This window comes from Cetorhinus maximus, chromosome 33, assembly GCF_964194155.1.
Source record: "Cetorhinus maximus chromosome 33, sCetMax3.hap1.1, whole genome shotgun sequence".
Lineage (NCBI taxonomy): Eukaryota > Metazoa > Chordata > Chondrichthyes > Lamniformes > Cetorhinidae > Cetorhinus > Cetorhinus maximus.
This window is the reverse complement of record NC_135911.1, coordinates 7,265,900-7,289,406: the sequence shown is the minus strand read 5'-3', so window position 1 is coordinate 7,289,406 and position 23,507 is coordinate 7,265,900. Positions and strand designations below refer to the sequence as shown.

The window sequence follows — 23,507 nt, the reverse complement described above, 5'->3', positions numbered from 1 at the left end:
GTAATTAGAATCAATGTAAAACCTAAAATGGCACAGCGTCGCTCATTGGCACGCTGTAAAATTAAATGCAACTGATTAAGAAGTATCAGGGAGGCCCATAGGAGGATGCTTTATTGCATACTAACTCTATCAAAATTGTAATTTTGTTAGGGCTGATACACAAAGAAAATATTTTCATGTGTATTCATTTTGTGAATAAGCTTTGAAATTTGAATAATGTAAACAAGTGGAAAATTCTAAATTTAAATCAGACACATGCTCGTCTAAAGGAGGTAGTATGATGATCTTCTTATAGTCTGTTGACTAGAATTGCACACATTAATTGCTATAGGAATGAACAAAAAGTCCTGCGTACGCTTTTGTGTTTCACCCTGTGACTTGTATTTGTATTGTGATTTGTATTCCATGCACTGTTTAACCAACGCCCCATTTACTGTTGTTATGCACTGTGCAGATTGTATCATTAATCTGTCCACCAATTCCACCAAATTATTTTCTAACACACAGTTTATAATTAAAATGTTAATTTGTCTTCCCTATTTTTATCGTTTTACACTCGATAACAATTTTATTTGGCATTTCTCAGTCCAACAACTCAAACTGCATCCAATCAGCACATCCTTGATCCTTGGCAGCTCCCTCCAATTTGCTGTTGATTGAAATGTCCTGACAATTTTTTCTCGATCCCTACCTCAAAATCACCATGTGAACAGCCAAGGTCCCAGCATTGATCACATACCATGCTCCATGTATGATCACTTTCTGTCTCTTCTGATGCAACCAGTTGTTCAATCCTCTTCAAGAATTACCCACCTATTCCATACTTTGCAACCATAAGAATGAATCTGCTACATTATTCTATGTAAGAAGCATATTGAAGTCTCTAAAGAATGTTTACTCAAGAGATGTCCTCTTTCTGTGCCATCATTTCTTGAACCTGTTGTTAACTCGCATTCAAATTGTGCTTCTTACTCTATGATATAAATTCATGCATTGCAAATTTAAAAAGATATTACTTCTTTCTCAAGATTTGTCTCAAATTCCCCCACAGTCCACCTTCAAAATATTAAGAATCATGAAGTTACTTTCAATATGCAGATGTGTCTGACACTAGACTCTGTTAAGGTCAGTATTTCCAAGATGAACATTAGCTTCTTCAATCATTTTTGGTCTTTACACAAAACCAAAATCAGAGTGGTCTCCCCCATCATGTGATTATTAAGTATCTGAGTAAGACAGCAAAAGATGACCACATCCAAGATATAAACGTTTTAGCTCTTTTTCAATGTTGATAAACATTTTAAAAGTAAAACTAGGAAGAAATAAATTACTGCAAAATAGAAGTCTGAAAAGGACTTCATTTTGGAACAAAGCTTTTTTTCATGTGCAATTTAGCTCATAGGTTTTATTTCAATATAGTAAATGATATGAGTAGTGGATAGAATTAGTGGTGGATTAATTTGATTCTGCTTTAGTAGGATCAGTTTTGTGGTGATGGGCTGCATACTAGTTTTACAATCTGAATTTTCGACATAACACGTTGCAACTAATTGTTCATTTATTCTAGATGGACCTGAATCTCTAACTCTATCCATCAATCCACAGTATGCTTTATACATTTTGGGGTCAAATGTGATTTTCTCCTGTTCTGCCATTTCAAAACCTGCTTCTGAATTTCAGTGGTATTTTAATGGTAATTCTCTTCAGCAAAATGCACAGCAGCTAATCATTTCTGATATTTCCTTGAATTACACTGGCAATTACACTTGTGAGGTCTTTAATAACGCAACAAAAAGATACAGCATGACAACAAGGGACATCATTGTAGTCGGTACGTAAGGATAATTATCTATAGAAGTAGAAGGTTACTAGTGAATGTTATTCTTGTTGTTGTCATTGGAGGTAGTGCTAGTTGTTGTAGTTGTAGTTGGAATTGCACATCACTGTGTTTTTCTGAAAATTTGTTTAATTTTGTCCCTCACATAATTATGTGGTTAGTCCGTGTCAGTTGTGAAGTTATAACAAAAATAGAAAAAAAAACTTTATTCCATTTGTGCCTGTACATTTTTTAAATAAGAGTTTGAGGAACTGGAAATGAAAATAAGGTGATTTAGACTATCAATCTGCAATGACAGTTTTACGCCCAGGTGACAAGTTGAAATACTACCATGGCCTGAATTTTACACCCCTCAGCTGGCAGGTTTGTAGGTGGGGGTGAGCGTGAAATAGCACGGATGTGCCTCCCACTGGGTTCCCACCCTCTCAGACCTCTCAGCAATTTTACGCTCAGGCAGGCGAGGCCTCGGACGGGCCACTCACCCGAGCCCCAATTGAGGCCCTTATGTGGCAAATTAAAAGCAGTTTCCCGCCCAGCCTCAATTTTTAGGCTAGCAGGAGGAGTTCCCAGCTATGGAGGAATCAGGTTCAGGCTTCAGATGGGAAGAGGGGTGGGGGTTGCGCCTCCATAAGAAGCCCCTTTTAACTTAGGGCACTGCCTTCGTCCCCACTCCCATTTAAGGTCTGGTAACCCTTGGACCTCCCTCCCCGCCCCTGGCCTCTCCCCCGACACCCCAATCCCCTATACTGTCCACCACCTTCTAGGCCTCCCCTACCCACCCTGACCTGAGACCCCCATAACTTACCTTTTCCTGGAATCCCAAGACTTTGGCTCCAGGGACTGCATGCAGTACCAGCCTTGACCAATGAGGCTTCTGGCACTGCAGGGGCTAGAGAGCTGCTGGCTCCTCCCGAGTGAGGGTCAGAAGTCCCACCTGCAGCCAATTAACGTTCATTGGAGTGCGAAATTGCTGCGGGGCAGGCTGGTGTGTTCCCCGCTGACTCTTCAGATGGCAGGACAGGAAACTCCGTAATCCTAAAATTCCTGGCCCGTGTGTTTTGTTCCATAACCTCAGTCATTGGCAAATGTGCGCTGACTGAGCAATAGAGGAGGTACAGAGTTAGAGTTGCTTGGTTTAGGGAAAAATTATATGTTAAAGTCAAATTAATCTGATAAATTTGCTTAAGTTAATCAATGAAATAATGGAGAAGGTTGATGAAGGTAATGCAGTCTTGCTGTGTATATGGACTTTCATAAGGCGTTCAATAAAGTGTCTCATAATAAATGTTCACAAAATCGAAGCCGGTGCAGTGGGATAAAATTGGATAAGAGTTGACTGAGAGAGAGAAAACAGAGAGTCGTAGTTAACGGTTGTTTGAAAATTGTACACAGTCCTGGTGTCTTTCGGGAGTCAGTATCAGGACAACTGTTTTTTCTATATATGAATGATCTGGGCTTGGGTACCTGGGGTACAATTTGAACAATTGCAGGTAACAAAACTCGGAAATGTAGTAAACAATGAGTGGATAGCAGCAGACTTCGTGAGAACATAGACTGGTGGAATGGGCAGACATATGGCCTATGAAATTTAATACAGAGATGTGGGAAGTGGTGCATCATGAAGGGAAGAAAGAGTCAAGACAATATAAACTAAATGGTACAATTTTAAAGGGGTTTGCAGGTTACAGAGAGACCTGGTGGTTCACATACACATACTATTAAAGATGGCAGAACAAGTCAGTAAGGTTATTAAAAAAGCATATGAGATCCTGGTCTTCAGAAATAGAGGTGATACACAAACAAGGTAGTTACAGTAAACCTTTGAAATCAACGGTTAGGCCTCTGCTGGAGTATTGGCCTCGATTTTCATGCACCAGGATGGGTCAGGGGGTAGGGATGGGATGGAAGTGGGCTGTGGGGAATAAAAATAAAAAATTCTGCCATCTTGCCTTGATACTTCCAGATTTAAGGGAGGCAGGCTCTCTGGAGATGAATTGGTCACAAGTATATTATGGAGCCCATGTGCCTTAATTTAACTTGACTTTTAGTTTAATGCCTGTAGGCCGAGTTTCCTTGAGTTAAGAACCGTTAACTACTGCTCTCTGTTTTCTCCCTCACAGTCAACTTTTATCCATGCTGCCACCGCATGGGCCTCGATTTTGCTAACATTTATTATGAGATACTTTATTAAATGCCTTATGAAAATCCATATACATAGCAAGACTGCTTTACCTTTGATGCCTGCAGGCCCTCGGGAAACCCGACAGGGAAGTATGAAGGGCCAGATTGGTTTGAAATAGCCACACACTACATGGAGGTATAGCATTCTTGTGTTCAAATCTCTCCATGGTCTTGTCCCACCATCTCTCAATAACCTCCTCAGCTTTACAGCCCTCCAATTCTGCTATCGGGTGTATCCCTGATTTTAATCAGTCCACCATTCATTAAAGGCCATGCCTTCAATTGACTGGACCCTAAGCTCTGCAATTCCCTCCTAAATCTCTCCACCTCGCTTACCTACTTCAACATGCTCTATCAAAACCTATCTCTTTGAGCAAGTTTTTGTCCAAATTCTACCTTATGTGATTCAGTTTCAAATATTGCCTGATAATGCTCTGAAGCGTCTGGGGTTATTTAACAATGTTCGAGGCGCCCTATAAATGGAAGTTCCTAATGTGCTGGTTGGAAGCTCACTACTGCATCAACTTTGACAAAGAGCAACACATCCAATCACAAAACTGGCAGGCTTCAATCAATTAGCAGCATTGCCCAGGGTTTCAGGAATAACCCATTGGAGAGGTGGGAGTAACTCATCAATGCCAAGGCAGGACTTAACTAAGTTTTGTACCAAGAGCCCTAGTGAAATTGAGGTCAAAAGTTTTGTTTTACATTTAGAAAAAGCAAATCGTTGTCAAATCGAATGATCACAGCCTAAGGATTTCACTGCAGAAGTTCCTGAAGACAGCATTTTCAAATCAACCATCTCCAGTGCTATAAGGTCAGGGATGTGGTTATTCACTGATGCTTTCACAATGTTCTGGTCTATTCATTACTCCTCTGATAATGCAGCTCCCCATGCCACCTTGCAGCAGAACCTAGACAACATCCAGGCTTGAGGAGACAAGTATAAGGTAATGGTCATGTTTAAGTGCCACACAGTGACTGCCTACAGAAAGCAAAACCCAAACCACTTGCGTATAACATTCAATGAACCACCATCACTGAATCCCCCACCTGTCAAAATCTTATAAGTTAACATTGTCCCAAAAGCTTCACATGCTCAGACTTATCAACAATGTGACTATTGAAGATTTGTAAGTGCTGGGTATTCTACAGTGAGTGGCACTCCTCCTGTTCCAACATCTACAAGGAATATGACAACATATTCACCATTCACACGGATGGATGCAGATACAATATACAAAAGCTCAGTTCCAGGCCAGGATAGATCAAACTACCTTATCAGCATTCTTACTACTGGACTCAATAGCCATGCATTAATCACCAATGTATTATGGCTAGCTACAGAGCACACTTCAACAATTCATCAGCCACAGCGGCAGCCTTATGACCTTTATCGCTGAGAAAGACAAGAGCAGGAATATCACATGAACAGAACCATCAAGTGCTCTGTGAATTAGCACACCATCCTATCACTGCTCCTTCATTGGCACTGGGTCAAAATCCTGCAAGTCTCAACCTTCAACCAGCCATCTATCACCATGACTGCAGTGATTTAAGAGGGCCCATCAGTAACTTGTTAGGGTAACTAGGAATGGTCCAGGAAAGGGCCTTCTAAGGACTACCAACTTCCCAAGAAGAAATAAGGAAAAGTGGAAAATATACACAGTACCTATTCATTTCTGTTGATTCACATTTTATTCTTCTGTGCATAATTTCACTAAGTTCAGTTCCTATGATATCTCTATACATATTTTAATTACAATATCAATGAGCATAATTTTAGATTATGGCATAAACTATACTTGTTAGAATTTCCACTATTCTCAGAATAATTTTATATGGAGCTGTAAAGCCATACATGTTGAATCTTTACAATGACATCCCATTGGAGAAGCATTTAAATCATTGTACATTGATGATGAATATGACATGTATTAAGCACAAATGATTCATCATTCTGTTATATTAAGTTATAGTCATAAATCATAAAATATTCAAGGCAATTCAGGCATCAAAAGATGATGCCCAGCTATATTCTTTGGAAACTATTAACTAAATCCTACTTCCTCTACATTCTATTACAACAATTAATAATCTGCTATGTTTTGACAGAACCTGTTCTAAACCCACTATCTCATCCAATGACACCAACCCAGTAGAATACAGTGACACAGTGGTTCTAACATGCCATGCATTAGGGACATCAGTTTCATATCAGTGGCTTAAGGACAATAAGACTATTAACTCCAGTGACAGGATTGGTCTGAGTAGGGATAACAGCACCTGGACTATATATGAAGTGGTGAGATCTGATGAAGAATTTACGTGTTATGGATGCAACATGATTAATGAAAATACAAGTGATCCATATCTACTAAATGTTAATTGTAAGTGTCACACTAAATCACTTAAGTACCTCATTTGATTTGTGATTTTGAAACTTGCTGATTTTTACACTGCACTATTTGATCAATGTATCATATCCCTATTAAACTGTGCCTAATTTCAATTTCATTAACATAATAACATTGACTGATGGAAATGGCAACAGGTTCTGCAGTCCCTTTTTCAAAACCAGTTTACCTTTTGTATTGACTAATATAAATGAATGAAATGAATAATTACATATATCCCAGACAGCATGAACCAAAATTGTTTTCCATCATTCTGCTGATTATTTGTGAGTTCCCTGATTCATATGATTAAAAAATAATTATGAAAACAAGCTTCATTTCAGTGCTTACGTCTCTTGGCAATTAACAACATAACTAGCTTGTCATAATTCAAATTTCCTGTATGGAATCTGCCATCATGAACTGTAAAATTAATTAAAATTGTCAAATTAACTTATTGAAGTCACATGATGGACTTCCCAGTACAAGCTATTAAAATTGGCTTAATAATTTTTCCACAATATGCTTATCAAAGTGTAGGTAGTGTAAAATTATGAAAATGGTGAGCATACTATTTCGAAATTAAAGTATAATTGATGCAAAAATACCATGCATTACTTACTGATACCTTAATATAAGTACTAAAGAGTCCCTGATCCTTTCAGATCCAAAAAATTACATTTCAGTTCATACAATTCTCCTAAATTATCTGACCACAACCAAGAGTACAAATTCAGGGCAAACGTGAATATTGGACTGGGATTAAGGTAACTGGCTTCAACACCTTAAACTCAAAATTGGTTAGGTTTGCAGTCCTAGATCACTAAGGTTCTTGGGCTTAGACATGTACTCCATAATAGGATTAAGTTGGGCAACAATGCCCATTAGAATTGAAAACATTTATGGCCAAGGCTCATATGTGAATAAGAATCACTTTTTTGGGGATAGCAGAGAGAAATTGACAAGTGAAGGCCTAAAACAGAAACAAAGGGCTGGATTTAATGGGGTTCTGTTCCCCCACAACCACCTACCCCCTGCTAAAAAGTCAAGGCAGAACCCAGCCCCAGTCCCAGTGGCTGCCATGCAGCCATTTAACGCTATGAGCAACACAAAGACTTCCACTCTTATCTCAGGCAAGAGTCCAACATTAGAGAGCTGCCAGCTATTGGATGGTCGGCAGCTCTCTAGTCCCAACAGCGCTACCGGGAGCAGTGGCCACTGCTTTGACTACAGCCAGCTCCGAAGAAAAGGAGCCCAGACTCGCAGGTAAGTCTGAGGTCTTGCCGGAGCCTGCCTGGCAGTCCTCACGAGGGGAGTGAGGGAGTAGGGGCTGTGTTTTAGAGGCCAGTGGGAGAGGGTAAAGGGATGGAGGGGAGGGGGGAGGGAGATGACCTTAGGTGGATCCCCAATGGGTCCAGGGGTCTGCAAAGGAGGTTCCGTCTGCCTTGCCCGATACCAACCCGTGCAACTGAAGGTTTTCAGCTTCATACTCTGCCCCATGTATAATTGTGGAAGCGGCCGCGGCAGGCAGGGATACCTCAGGCACAACTCCCAGTGGATTTTACATGCCAACACTGCCTTCAAACTTGCCAATTCAAACAGGTGAGAGTAAAATCCAGCCCCAGGTGATGTTTTCAGGTTGGAGAGCAAATTAGCCAAGTGAAAGTAAAGATGTATTTACCGTAGATCTTTCAAGGCTTCAAAGGTTGACTTATACACTGATACCTCTGGTATCTCTACTACTGAAGGATATTAATGACATTTTGGTCTGAATTCGTTAAATTTGAAAAATGGCACAAATAAATGGAAAATCTAAATCTGAAAAAGGAACGGACTACTTAAAAAGTAAAGAAACTAATCTAAAATAAATATTTCCGTGATGATATTTCAAACATGCTGCCATAGTTCTGTAATATTTGTGAACAATTTAAAATAAAACATTTAAAATGCTGCCAAATATGAATGATGGCCTACATTTGCTGAAAGTAGTTTGTTTCCATACCTATTTCCTATATCTTGATATGGATATGAATAGCTGATAGAAGGTAATGTTAGTTATGGAGACTGGGCTTTAGTTGGATTTAGTCCTGCGGTGATGGTTTGCATGCTAGTTTTACAGTTCGCAGTTTCCACATAAAATGTTGCAACCGACCTGTGCGTTTATTTCAGATGGACCGGAATCCCTTAATATATCTATCAGCCCACAACTTGATTTCTACATTTCGGAGTCAAATGTAAATTTTTCCTGTTCTGCCATTTCAAAACTCGCTTCTGAATTTCAGTGGTATCTCAATGGTAATTCTCTTCAGCAAAATATACAGCAGCTAATTATTACTGATATATCCTTGAATAACACTGGTAATTACACTTGTGAGGCCTATAACAATGCAACAAAAAGATACAGCCTGACAACAATCGACATGACGGCTGTGGTAGGAAAATAATATTTCCAGAGAACATAGAAATGTTTCTTTCTCTCATGGTGAATTTTGTTTGTTCCATTGTTCTACTTCTTGAAATAGAGAAATTGCATTGTTATATTTCAGTATCTTTTAATGGATGATATTTTCTAGTATTGAGGAATGTATAGTAGGCTATCGTAATATAAATTCACATAGAAATTTTGTATGCAATAATAATTGTTTAAATTAAAAGGCAGCCGAAGACAAAAACAGCATGATATGGTGAGATAATAACCACACGGGGGTAAGCTATATTAAAACTAACAAACATCTGTCGTTCTATTATCATAAGAATAATCAAGTTATGAGTTCTTTTTTCAAAAATTCATTGGTCCATTAGCATTTAGGAATGACTGAAATGGAAAGTAAATGGTACAATTTCTCTTCATTCATTCACTGTTTTGCTTCAACATTATTCTCGCAATCATCACTATTACCAGAATTTTCATTTTGTTACTTCTCAATGTGCTGGCATTGAACAACAACATTTGCTTCATTAATATTCTATCCAGATTTGTTTCTGCATTTGAACCCTATTTTTCTGAAGGAAATTTAAATACGAATAATTTGCAAACTTGTAAGCTTCATTTTCTATTCTCCCTATTAGATTCCGGATTGGTAAATAATTAAAATGCATTCAGGTGAAAATGCGGTAGACCATTATGCTGACTTATACAATACCCAAGTAGCTAAAGAAGCTGTTGAACAAGAAAATAAAATCCATAAATCAGCAATACTTTCGGAAAAGGAGAAGGAACCGTCAATGTCAAAAACATGTACATCTCCTTTGCGTGACTGTACGCAGCCGTCACTCTATACAGACATAATAGACCCATATTAGAACCACCCACACACCTCTGACTCCATGAAAGCAAAGCCAAACAAAAGCAACTGAATTGATTGCTGATTTGTTATCTAATTCATTTCTGTAAGCAAGTTAATGACTGATCCTTTTCATTCTTGTGTTTTTAAAGCTAAAACTTGGAATCTCTCCATCTGAATATTAAAAGTTATGCATTTTGAGTGATGAGAGTTAAGAATTCAACTATTTAATGTGGTGTCAGGCATGGCTCAATGCTGGTAGTTTAGTTTCTGAGGTAGAATGGGTTCAGGTGCATGCCCCACTTTAAAAGTTGTTCACAATCTCAGCTGACACACAAATGTAATATTGAAAGAATCCTGTACTGTCAGATGGACATAAAACATCCCATGGCACTATTTGAGAAAATATTTTTCTGAAAAAGAGCAGGGTGTCTTCGCAGTGTAGTGGCCAACCTTTACCCAGCAAACAATACCCCAAAACAGTTTATCTAATTAGCACCTGTGGAACTGTGCACAAATTGGCTTCCACATTCAGGACCTGGGAGATGGGGGTGTAGATGGTGCTAATCACTGGAACCCCTGCCTTTAGGGGAGCCTGGGCTCACTGGCCAAGTGGCCTGACAATCTGCATGGTCAGTGTCCAAAGCAGCCAAACTAACATGTACCCATCCCGATTGACAGGCTAATTATCTTGTTCTAAACAATTGCAACCATTGGCTGAATCCCAGGTTCCCCAGTCCCTCCTTTCTTGCCGACCTCATGGACTTCTGTTTAGACCTTGCTTTCGTTGAGAGCTGATTCCTTAATCTTCACTCTTCTTCAGATCTGGCTAAAGGTTCCTGGATTGCAAGGTAAGAGGTGACAATTTCCTGGAGCCCTCAGCCACCATGGGTACTGGATCAGCGCATGGAGATTTTATCACAGGGCTCTCAGCAACTTCCACCTCCAATACAGGCTCAGTCTTTACTTCCTCCACAGGTGGATCTGGTTCTGCTTTTGAATGTGTTCTTCTAAGGGTTCTATGTTCCCGCCTGACCTCAGTCATCTCATGATTTTGATGCGGGTGTGATTGAGAGTGCATGTGGGTGATTGCAAGAAAACCCTAAGACTGGGAGTGAAGCGGGGACACACACACACACACACACACACACACACACACACACACTGCTTAGTGTGGAGGGACATCCCCCCTCTGCTCCTCTTCCTTCCTCGCCACACACAGGGCGAGGAGAGGAGGAGAATCCAGGCTGAAAGGCAACCTGCTTCCCACCCCCACTTTCATATTAATTCTGCCGAGGCCTGTTCAGAGTGTGCACCGCCAGAGCCGAAAGCAAAGTCGATGTTAGTTAAACCCAACTTCTTAGATTGGCCTAAAGCACTTAATTAGATGTGAAACACTTCAAAACTTTCTGAAGTGTATAAAATGCAAGCACATTCTTTCCAATGTGAGGTACTGTGGATGTTCCTACAACACATGGACTGCAGCAGTTCAGAAAGGCAGCTCACCACTACCTTCTCAAGGGCAATTAGGAATGGGCAATAAATGCTGGCTTTGCCTGTGATGCCCACATCTCATGAACGATGAAAAAAAATTAAAAGGATGACTTTAAATGGGAAAGGAATGCTTGTTTCAGGAACATGTGAATGAAAGGAGTGAATAAGTCAAGAAATAAAACAACTTGCAAATCAACCCAGACTTTAGTCTTTGGGGTAAATGGGCTTCCATTAGAAGTCAGCAGATGGCTGTCAACCAGATTCAACTGGAGATTGCCACGATGGGTTGAAAGCTATTATGCAATACTGAATGTTGTTGGAGAATGGGTTGAGCATAATCTGGAGCTGGTGGCATCAATGATAACTGTCGCAGGGTAACCAGCATTTGCTGAAACTGTCTCAGGAGGCACATTGTCCCTACAATAACACTGCCTCTAGGGATTTCACACAACTTGTACAGAATTTCTGTTTAACAGACTATTGGAAGCATTAACAGCTATTTACCAAAGGTTTGTTTTAATCTCCTTTGGCAATCTTTTATCCTTTATAGCATGGAGGGATCTAACAAACAATCCCATCACATTTTTTTTCTTTAGCTGTTACTTAATTATAAGTTGTTCATTTGCCTTTATACAATGTGGAAAAGCTCGGCCCATATATACTGTTGCCTCTTTGTTCAAACATCTAGTTTATTGTATAACATCTACACAAGAAAGACTCCTTCGCTTCACAAGGTACAGACTAATAGCTGGTCAGATTCCAACTTTTTATGTTTCTTCCTCTTTGTTGTCTTTTACCCATTTTGTAGCTAATTCACACTTAGGAACTAAGGGATATCTGTTGTATGAATTAGACATATACCTGCACTGCAGATAAAAGTGAAATGTTACCAAGTAAAGCTTCTTATTTTGAGAATGATAGGAATAACAGTGCGCCAAATTGATGGAGGACAAGTTTCTGCCGCACAGTGTCTGAATTTCAGCATCAACATATGGAACTTGCACAGTTTAAACTCAAAGTATCAGAGGAATTATTTTCTTTAAGAATCCACAGATGAAGAATTGAGTACACAAATGCTGCCTTTAGAATCTGGCACTCAAACCATCCTCCAAACTTACTTTTCAGGTGTGTTAACTACTCTCCTGTGTTTTGACAGAACCTGTTTCCAAGCCTAATGTTACCGCCAATGTCACCAACCCAGTAGAACACAATGACACCGTGACTCTGACGTGCTTCGCATCAGGCACCGCAGTTTCATATCAGTGGCTTGAAGACAATAGCACTATTATTCCTGATAACAGATTTATTCTAAGTGATGATAATAGAACTCTCACTATATCTGGAGCGTTACGGTCTGATGGAGGATTCATGTGCTATGCATTCAACTCCTTTAGCGGAATGACAAGTGATCCATACAATCTAAATGTCAGCTGTAAGTTTCCCAATGGATCATTATTTTTATAACTTATTACCATTCCTGCTAAATTTGTGATTGGGAAAGAAAAAAAAATTGATCTTTTGCATATAAAGATTACTTATTGAAACACGTAAAAATGGTGAGGCTCAATAAATGGGGAGGCTCTGTGGATTGTGTTCCAAAGATTTGCATGCCTGAGAAACCTCATCAAAATCCTGGCAATTGCTTCATGACATTCATACAATACCAAGGGTAATTGGCTCTGAGTTTATTTAAAGAAGTAATCTTGAAATATTTTGATCTTTTTCAGACAGGACTGGTAATAATAATGATATTCATTGATAGGTGGTGGTGTTGATCGGTTTTTGTTGCCTACACATCTCTTTATTTACAAAATAATCTTAAATGAACAAAGCTTTTGGGGTGTGCAAACTACTGAGTTATGATTCCAATTGCCATTGGACATAGCTATTCAATCTTAACTCTACTCGCAGTGATACCAGGTGGTGTAGTCCATGCAAGCTTAATAAGTAGTATCAGAACAGTTATGTGTTGTTTCAGTGGCAACTCGGGATTAAATTAGAATTTGATCTTTGCAATGAAGTTAATTAATTTTTAGATCCCCAAGTAATGAAATTCAGATTGGTTTGAGGAAAGAGATTCAGAGTTGAACAAATTGAATAATTTAATAGAAATTTTATTTCAAAAGAATACATTTGATGCAACAATACTGCAGTATATGCCCAGCAGGTTTTTACAGATCACATATTTTAAGAGAATTTCTGGAAGTTATCCAAATTCCAACTCACTACAGAAAGCAGATCCTCTCTTATCCCTGAAGTCTAACAATATACATAGTCAACAAGAGTAAATAGAAAGCATCAGAAGCAGGATACTTTGGCAATTTTGCCTATTTCAACACTTGTGCCACCATTGTTACCCTGGCTGAATTTAGTGAAGTGGCCTCAAACTGCTGGAGACACAATACACTGTTGAATATACGGAGGGGCAAGACTTGTATTGACTCCATGCCAAATCACTGTGATGCTCTGCAGCTCTATCAATGCCAGGAGGACAGTCACTGTGGTCACAGTCATTTGTTTTCCAAAAATTATTTTTCAAATGCTTCCCTCCCAATTTTGTAATGTCAATTGATTGTTCTGCAGTCAACCAGTATTAGGAGACTGACATTGTGCCTCACCACTACAAACTAGGAATTAGCATTGAGCCCTGTCATTACATACTTGGAAGATTAACACTGGGCCCCTCGACACTACATAATGGGAAACTGACAATGGATCTCGCCATTGTACACTGGGGAAAATGGCACAACTTCTTGATTTCAGTTTACATACCAAAGGAGTGTAGAAAACACAAGGGTGTGTAGTTTTTGTGGTGGTGGTGATCTCTATATTGTATAGTCCACTACTGCCTTTTATTTTAGCATAATTTTATTACAATACATTTGTGCATTTATTTTAGATGGACCGGATCTCCCTAACATATCCATAGACCCTGATTTGTCCAATTACCCTCCTGGAAGAACTGTTACTTTTTCATGTTCTGTGGTCTCAAACCCACCTGCAGAATTGGAATGGTATCTCAACGATACCTCTCTTCAACAAAAAGGGCAACAACTTATCATTTCTAATATTACTTTGAATGGCACTGGAAATTATACCTGTCAGGCCCTTAACAATTTAACAAAAAGGTATGCTGCCTCAACTAAACAAATAGTTGTAATAGGTATGTAACACATTTTTCAATTTACTACTTTAGTTTATACTCCACTTGTGGAATGGTGATGGTATCTAGTAGTTAATTCTACGAATAGACTGATAAAGAAGGTGCAGCTCCTTGGTCCTGTTAGTTTTGATGATAAAATTGTGGATAACATTTTATTTGTTGCGCTAACAAATAATATTTACATTGATGCTATAAGTATCAAAGTATCAAATTGTTTTAACCCTTGATCTATTTCCCATTTTCTTTCATATGCATTTTCAAATGAAAACTTCAACTTTGATTTCTGAAAAGGGGAGACACATCAATGGTGAAATCTATTTGTCATTTTGTTTCTTATTGCATCTTAAAGCATTTCATACTAGCTGTAAACTTTCATTCTGGTTTTATTCGTGAATCACAAACTTCATCTTAATAGTGTTTGTGCTCACCCAATCATGTTCTCATCTTCAAGTCAAAGGATACATTAAGATCAATTTGGTTTGCTTCTTCTAATATTCCACAAAATGTTATTTAGAAGGACAACTGATATTACATTTGCAGTAAACATCCAGAGAGAGATCACAAACTTTGTTGTGGGACCTTATTTAGAACATTCTCTGTAAATTAGGAGAGTCGTGTCAGATCGCAGTAAGATGATAGCTTCACATAGGCTGGGTTTGATGCTTTAATAATATTAACCAAATCCATACATAGCATTAACCAACTAAAAAGTGGGCCCAGGCCTCCTGGTCACTTACTGAAACTTCAGCAGAGATGATTTAAATATATTTTAAGTTAAGGCTTTCCTGCACATCCTTTTCAAAGCATTGATTATTTGATCAAGCTGTGCTCAATTCATGATTTGAAGTACAGATTCACACACGTGGGGCTGGATTTTCGTGGAGTTGCATTAAGTCAAGCGACGTATAAAAATGGCAGGAGGGAACTAATTCCTGGATTTCCAGGCCTAGCCCCATTGGCAGCAATTTTTTGCTGGGGTGGAACAAGGGCACAGGTAGTAAGCCCACACCTTGCACTCCTGACCTTGCTGATTCCATTGTGGGCCTGTGTAATATTGATACATTGGGTGAGTTTTGCCAGGAAACATGGTCCATAGCTCCTCAGAAGAGTTGTGAACCATGGGGGAAACCCTGGTCTAGAGCTGGCAACATTTTGACAGATAGGTTTAAAGGGAGTTTAGATGGTGTATGATAGTGCACTCTGTTAAAATATTTAAGTATATGTTTCAAGCTTTTGTATGGCATTAATTATGTTTTTAATGCAATGATTGATCATAGGGTTCTATCCTTAAAGGTAAGTTGACCATTGCATTGACCAGCATTGTGTACTGAGATGCATTAGAGCATATTTTCCATTGCAGAAAATGTTCTTATACATTCGAAACCATTGAAAAACATATATGTAGGGGACCCTGTTGGAATGATCGGAACCTTTGAAAAATCTGGCCATCTGTTCCTTAAATTTCCAAAGGGTCCATTGTAATCAGCACTTAATGGTATGTCTTTTACAGCTGAGCCCATTGGCTGAGTTTCAAGTATCATGAATGGACTGAGCTTAGCAAGGGATCTGTTGACATAGCTGTGAAGGGACTGACAGCTTTGTTTGGTAATTTTATGATTGCAGTAGGTTTCAGTTTCTTTCATGACATTTTGAATGGCTGTTTGTTTCTTTTCACCACTTACTGACCACTTAAGAGAATCTAAGTTTTTTTCAATAGGATTGAAGTATTTTTTTCACACTGGGGTATGTATGGATGTGTGTTTGACAGTTTATGAACCTGTGAGGTTAAATTTTTCAAGTTCATTTTAAAGCTTTTCCATTGTTATTACATGTCTCATGAGGTTTGTATATAATGGATACTGGGTGAGTGGCTATGGAAGATCTGAGGGAGCATGTGGATACACAGGAGCATGGAAGAGGCATGGGGAATATGAGGAGGCACAGGAGCTGACCTATTCCCTTGTCCTGACTGCAGCCCACTTAAGTCCAGTGCAAATCCTGATTCTAAACTAATCTCTAAGGTATGCACTGTGCAAGTATCTGCACTGGTGCCTGCAAGTGTTGGGTCGCGTGAGTGTATTTCTTCAAAGTAACTTCCTCCTCTCACCCTTCTATTCCTTCTGAAAGGGCTGAGCAGCTGGCAGTTCTTGGATACCTAAAAGCATAAGAGCATTGGGGGTGGGGGCTATAGGGATAAGAGAAAGTGGGTGGGGTGATCAGTGGTCATTCCACTTGCGGTTTTCATTTCATGTCACCTTTCGGGGTGAGGCTGAGAAGCTAGTGAACTAGGCAACAACTTACCATCATCTAGAATAGCCTATGCTGCACCGCATGCCATTTGCTCTGTAGCAGTGCTGCCTGTGATCCGAAGTTTAATCTGCTTCTTGGCACTGAGGTGTTGAATTTGTCCTGGTCCTCTGCCTTCCCTACCAATTGTGGCTGATCTTCTTCTGCAGGAGACAGGGCAGAATGTCATTGACTGTGTGTTTGAGTGCTGCCTGCCATAGCTGAAAGTATATGGTAGCAGCAACAGGTGTGTGTGTGTGTGGCTGTTATGCTTGTAAGATGTGTTTGAGTGAGATGTAGATGTAAGGAGGCAAGGACTGAGTCCTGAATGTTAAGGTGTGCTGCCTGAAGCAACGTGAGTGCTGTCAGTTGTAGCGAGATCAGGTGTGCTGATGCATCCGCCCACCTTGACTACCCAAGTGAAGTCACTAAATCTTTATCAGCACTACTGTCAGGTCTGTGGTGAGATACTCTGGGCATTGGCGAACTGTGGTCAGACATACAACACTTCAAAGTAAATGACAGATGTGACCAAAGCAGGTTCTATGGATTTCTCACAACCCACCCAGATGCTTGTCACAGTGAGTCAACAGGTCTCAGTGAAATGAAGGGCACAACTTTGCCATCAGCAAGCAGGGAGCGGGGCCGTCTCGCCGACGCGTAAAATGACACGAGATGGAAGGTGGGCCAGGAGCCCCGGCGGGCATTAGAAAAAACATGAAACCTCATCCACCAGCGGGATAAGGTTTCATGTCGGGATTTAAAAAGTTTGATGAACTTATTATGTAAATTATGAACATGTCCCATCTCATGTGACATTGTCACATGAAGGGGACATGTTAGGGTTTTTTTCTATTTTTCATATTTTTCAAAGTGGAAGCAATCTCCTTGAGGCAGTACTTAGCCTCAGGGAGATGTGCGCTCTTTCGTGCGCATGCGCAAAAGAGCGCTCTCTCGCTTTTAGAGAATCCCCCCCCCGCCCGCACAGGAAGTGCATAGTGCTTCCCGCCGGACGTCACGCTGGGTGGGCCTTAATTGGCCCGCCCACGTAAAATGGCAGCACGGCCCGCTTCTCCGGCGGGGATCGTCTCCCCGCCCACCGGAGATTGGGTTGGGCCCACCCGACAGGCAGAAAATTCTGCCTTAAGTCTTTCTCACGAGGGTTTCCAATCTCCACATTTGAAGAACTTTCCTTAGAACTCTCTTCAAATGTCGCTCCCATTCAGACAACTTCAACCAGGATTCACCTCCAGGGTTTCAATATCGCCTCCTGAAATTTCTTATTTCTGGATCTCCACGCACTCTCAAGCTTCACCTTCCGAGCACGCTTTCAGATCTTTAGCTGTGCCAAGCAGAATCCCACTACTCCAAAAAGGTATCTTTGCCCTAACGGCCAGCAGCACAGAGTCATGAACCTTCAGCTACCCTCTAAGATCTACGGGGTTCTCTCAAGCCCACTTTGCTTATGTCTGCACCCTGCACCTCTTTATTTAATACTCAACAGGATCTGTTTCTGATCTCTCTCCTTGCCCCTTACCTGGGACCTTCTGGAACCTGTTTCTACCTCCCTCCCTGGTTTGGGATCTTCTCCATTGTTTGGATCATTCTCCCTGTCCCCCCTCCCCTACCTGTCCTACACCCTGGCATACATTCTCTGAAATGGCACTCCACTTCAGGTCATCAGCCTCCAGAGTGACCCTGAGGAGGGAGTGAAAACATGTGGCAAGAATAGTGAATGCCCAGAATATCTCACCACAGATATGGTAGCAGTACCAATAAAGATTTAATGACTTCACTTGGGTGGTCAAGGTAGGCGAATGCATCAGTACACCAGATCTTGCAACCACAACTGACAACACTCACATCGCTTCAGACACCATGCGCTGACATTCAGGACTCACTCCTTACATCTACATCTCACCCAGGCACACCTTCCAAGCCTACCAGCCACACACACATACCTACATCTTCAGGTGCCCTCTGAAGTGGTATTCAATTTCATAAAAGGTGGCCAAAGCTGTGGGTTGCTAACAGCTGTTGCTCCAGTGGGAGAGTGAATGTAGGAGGCCTCGCGGGCCACCCAAGCACCTGCAGGAAAGATCTCAGTGGCATCCTTAATCAGCCCAGAATTGGGTTTTGCAGGTTGGTTACCTGCCGCTCCTGGGGAGGTAGCCTTTCCCGGTGATGACCCAATTCTGGGAAGATTGCTCAAAGTCAGGAATGTGTTAGCCCACTGACCAGATGTTAATATTTCCTGCTCCAGCCTTTAGCCCGCCCTGTGAGATTGGGAAGATTCCATCCATTATCAGTCCAACAGTCCTGCCTCTGAAAGATGTCACAATAGAATTTAACAAACAAAAGGAGACTTGTCAGAACCAGATCCCCAAGCTATACTCTGATACCATGCTCCAAACCCAGAAATTTCAAAGTCGATAGAATCCAATTTGGAACTGTCTCAGCCTCAACTCAGTGCCTCACCATCTATTTACTCATCAAGGCAGGATGGGTTAACTGTGTTTGCAAAATTTTGGGAAATCAAAAGGCTGAAAATGCACATAGGTGGATGATTATACATTATTACAATTACTGACATCAGCTAGTTGCCATCGGTTTATATTCCTAGTGTTTTCATATCAATAGCATGTAAAAAACATGAGTGTGTAGTTTCTGTGGTGGCGGTGATCTATTTTGTAATTGTATAATCCACCACTGCTTTTCATTTTAGCATAAAATTGTTGCAATAAGTTTATGCATTTGTCTTAGAAGGGCCGCATCTCCCTAATATATATCCACTAACCCTGATTTACCTTAATGGAAGAATTGTTACTTTTTCATGTTCTGTGTGCTCAAGCCCACTTGCAGATTTGGAATGGTATTTCAATGATACCTCTCTTCACCAAAAAGTGCAACAATTTAAGATTCCTAGCATTACTTTGAATGGCACTGGAAATTATACCTGCCAGGCATTTAATAATTTAGCAGAAGGTACAGTGCCTCAACTAAACAAATAGTTGTAATAGGTAGGTAACATATTTCTCCACGTTATGTCATTAATTTGTAGCTGTTACCACCGGTCCCGGAGCAAAGTCCCCCAATTTGGTAACTTCCCGAACGGGACCCCAATTTTGATATGCTCTTGGGTGGGGAGGAATAAGCTGGCTCCCCTTCTTTACTCACCCCTTCACCAGGTTAATTTAAAAGGGATCCTTTCCCCCGTAGGTACCTTTTCCCAGCCCAAATGTGTATTTTTTTTAGAAGCAGCCAATTTAACCAGGCTTTTTGAGTCAAAGAAAGAGTAAGCTTATTAATTACTAAAAACCCAAGAAAAATAATAAAAATGCAACACACATACACAAAGATTAGAAATGAGAAGTTACGAGTCAAAATAAAAGTTAAAAAAGATAAACAAATCAGTCTCTGGCTTGTCTGCGAGTCAAAGAAAGAGTAAGCTTATTAATTACTAAAAACCCAAGAAAAATAATAAAAATGCAACACACATACACAAAGATCAGAACTAAGAAGTTACGAGTCAAAATAAAAGTTAAAAAAGATAAACAAATCGGTCTGTGAGGCATAGAGGGCAAAACGTTGCGGCCGTTAAGTTGGGTGATTCCGGTAGAGCTGACTTTGGCAGTTTCGCAGTTGGTTCAGAGGCACTTGGTTCTGCAGGATAGCTGAAGAAGCTGTCTTATTTCCTTTTTGATTGGGGCTTCTGCTGAGCCTTGCCTCCAGAAACAGAGAGAAAGGGAGACAGAGAGAGACTTCACCTGCAACTGTAGGGATGACTAGCTGGTCTTCTTGCTGTCACATTGCACTGCTCTGCAGCTAGTTTTTTAACCCATTTTCCCCTATATATTCCTATAAGGGGAAAAAAAATCATGTCTTGCGCAGAGTCTGTTTTCTTCATCTCCGACCATTTTACACATCCTGAGATATAAATCAACTGGAGATGGTTTACAGATGACTGCTGAGATGTGGTAATCAGCCTTTGTCTCTGCAACGACAGGAAATTAAAGTTAAGTCAGTTGCATCTTTCCTATTTCCCTTTCAAGTGTTTCTGTTTGATGAAAGCCATAACACCTTTTCAGGTGCAACATTCCATGTTCTCTCAGGACAGGTCTGTCAGTATAATCCACATAGGAATTTTCCAGAAAGCGGTCACTTTACACTATCCGCCATCTTTTGCTCATCGTCCTTGCTTGCATTTCTTTAAAAACATACACACCTTCCTTAAAAAGTTCAATATGCCCGTAAGTAATTTGTGGCTATAATCAGCTTTTCATGACATAATTCATTGGTGGAATGGTGGAAGTGTCTCGTAGTTGAATCCATGAATAGGCTGAACCTGTGTAGGTCATTGATAAAGAAAGTGCAGTTCCTTGGTCCTGTTAGTTTTATTGATAAAACTGTGGATTACATCATATTTGTTACACTAGCAAATAGTCTTTGCACTGCTATAAGAATGAAAATGTCAAATTGTTTTAATCCTTGATCTTTTTCTCCCACTTTCTTGTATATACATTTCCAAATGGACAAAAACACTGAATATCAGAGAAAGGGAGACACAGGAATGGTGAAATCGATTTGTTATTTTGTTTCTTACTACATTTTAAGCTTCACACACTCACTGTGAAGTGTCATTCTGATTATATTACTGAATTCTAAATTTTATTTTAGTATTGATCACCAATCATGTTCTCTTCTCCAGGCTAAAGGACACATTAAGCCTCTCATATTCCTGCAACTCATATTTAAATGGACATTTAAATTTTAGCTTCTGCATTGTTGCAAAGTATTTTCTGCTTCGCAGTAATGTTGATAGCAAAAGTCTAGAGATGGGTCCCAAACTTTGCTGTGACTCCTTATTTAAAACAATACAGGGCTCAGGAAAAGAACAGTGTCAGGCCTCAGTTTTGGACAGGCTGGGTTCGATGCTGTAAATAGCATTAACCCATCTGTGCACATATCACCTAAATCTGGTATTAAAATGTGCTCAAAGGGTCCCCAGAAGCCCTGGCTGTCTTTAGAGACTTTCAGATATATTGTTTAAAATGTGCTGTAATTTCAGACACTCCTGCACATCCTTACAAAATGTTATTATAATGTCCAGGTGTGTCCATTGCATGGTTGTAAGCATAAATGCCCAGACTTGGTTCATCAACAGAACTCAGGTGCAGCCTGTCAATGTAGACTGGATAATAGCTCTGAAGAAGGGTCATATGGACTCGAAATGTTAACTCTGTTTCGCTCTCCACAGATGCTGCCAGACCTGCTGAGTTTTTCCAGCATTTTCTGTTTTTATTTCAGATTTCCAGCATCCACAGAATCTTGCTTTCATCTTATTGTAGACTGGATGCTGCCTGGCTGGGATGTCTCCTATAGCCATCGGTCTGCTGAAGCAGCATTGCAATGTTGAGCATATTAAACATGCAAAAATCAATATCACAAATGCATTTGACTCAAATGTCATCAATAAACTGCAGCAAATTATAACTTGAAAATTTTGACATACCAGTTCGCTTGCTGTTACCAACTACAATATTGCTCTCAACAGACTCAAACTGAGCTCACACTGATCTGAATATATGCCTGTTGAGAGTATTTTCCATTAGTATACCTCATGGTCTTAAAGGGACAGGACACTCTAACCACTGCACATTAGGAGCATGTATTGTTCTTCAACCCAATCATTTGATGCCCACTGGAAAAAGGCTATCATGATTTAAATATTCATCACACAATGCATTATGTGTTAAATGCCATAATACTGCTGTTATTATACAACATTGCCTGATTAACCTAATCAACACTAACCCATCCTCGCATAGCATGTTTCTTTTTAAACAGGAGAACCATGATACCACATAATGCATTATACCTTTCCTAGGGTGAAGTTGCGTTGAACAAGGCCTGTTACTATAAAGTACTATAAAGTTACTATAAACAGGAGAACCATGACACCACATAATGCATTATACCTTTCCTAGGGTGAAGTTGCGTTGAACAAGGCCTGTTACTATAAAGTTTCAAAATGTAATTGCTATTGACAGGTGATCCTGAAATTAATGAAATTTTAATTATTGTTGGCGAGGAAAGGAATTAATCAGCTTGGTGGGTGGTTCAGCTCCTGGTCAGTAGAATCTGGTAAAAAATAAATGTGTCTGTTCTTCGTACTTTGGATACTTTGAAGTGAAATGAATTCAAAACTTTTATTTATAGACTAAATTATGATCATAATTACACTTCATCTACCTATCTATCTACCTACCCATCAATAAAGCAATCTGACAACTCACCACCTCAAGTCTTGAGGTATATAATTTCACAACATCGCCAGATTAGGAAAGCCTTGGTTCATCCATCCAGAAAAGACCCTAAAGTCCCCACTGCAGCATGTAATTGGTTCTTAAATGGAATCAGACTTTTATCTTTACTCCTTTATCTGGGACTCCATTCCATGCATAGAGGAGCATGAATAAATTCTTGATATCACCTCTCAATCTGTCTTTAACTAATTTAAACCTGTGTCCTCTTGGTCCTACTCTGTTTATTTTTAAGTACTTTTTTGAAATTATGGACTGAACAGCCTACTTCTGTGTTGTAAGATTTCTTGGCTTGTCCCCATACTTGTCCTAAAAGCTCTCATCCTCAAACTTAGCCACTAGTCTTGTGTGGAACTTCATTTAAATACTGTTTACAAAGCTATAAATAGTGTGCTTTGTCTTTTCACAGTGTACTTCACATGTAGCTTCCTCAATAATGTTAAGGCATTTGGTCCAGCAGGTATTTCTCTCTTTCTGAATTCATGTTGGTCATTGTTTGCTGGTTCATTATTTAAAAATAATGAAGTTTATTATTCAATTTTT

General features: G+C 39.9%; 2 protein-coding genes across 4 annotated transcripts in view; both read left to right on the top strand.

Moving 5' to 3' along the window:
- The window catches only part of LOC144671643 (cell adhesion molecule CEACAM5-like), an 86,415-nt gene that overhangs the window by 19,686 nt on the left and 43,222 nt on the right, over window positions 1-23,507 (top strand). For 2 of the 3 annotated variants that reach the window (XM_078533648.1, XM_078533647.1), the window contains exons 3-4: window positions 12,349-12,624; window positions 14,092-14,355. In XM_078533648.1, coding sequence (XP_078389774.1) covers window positions 12,349-12,624; window positions 14,092-14,355 — 540 coding nt within the window. The remainder of the gene's footprint in view (window positions 1-12,348; window positions 12,625-14,091; window positions 14,356-23,507) is intronic. The other variant, XM_078533649.1, reaches the window with a different exon arrangement.
- LOC144671528 (cell adhesion molecule CEACAM6-like) lies at window positions 3,562-8,889 on the top strand. The gene is made up of 3 exons (XM_078533483.1): window positions 3,562-3,641; window positions 6,134-6,408; window positions 8,584-8,889. Exons 1-3 carry the CDS (start codon window positions 3,562-3,564, stop codon window positions 8,856-8,858), a joined length of 630 nt encoding a protein of 209 aa, XP_078389609.1. The 3' UTR covers window positions 8,859-8,889.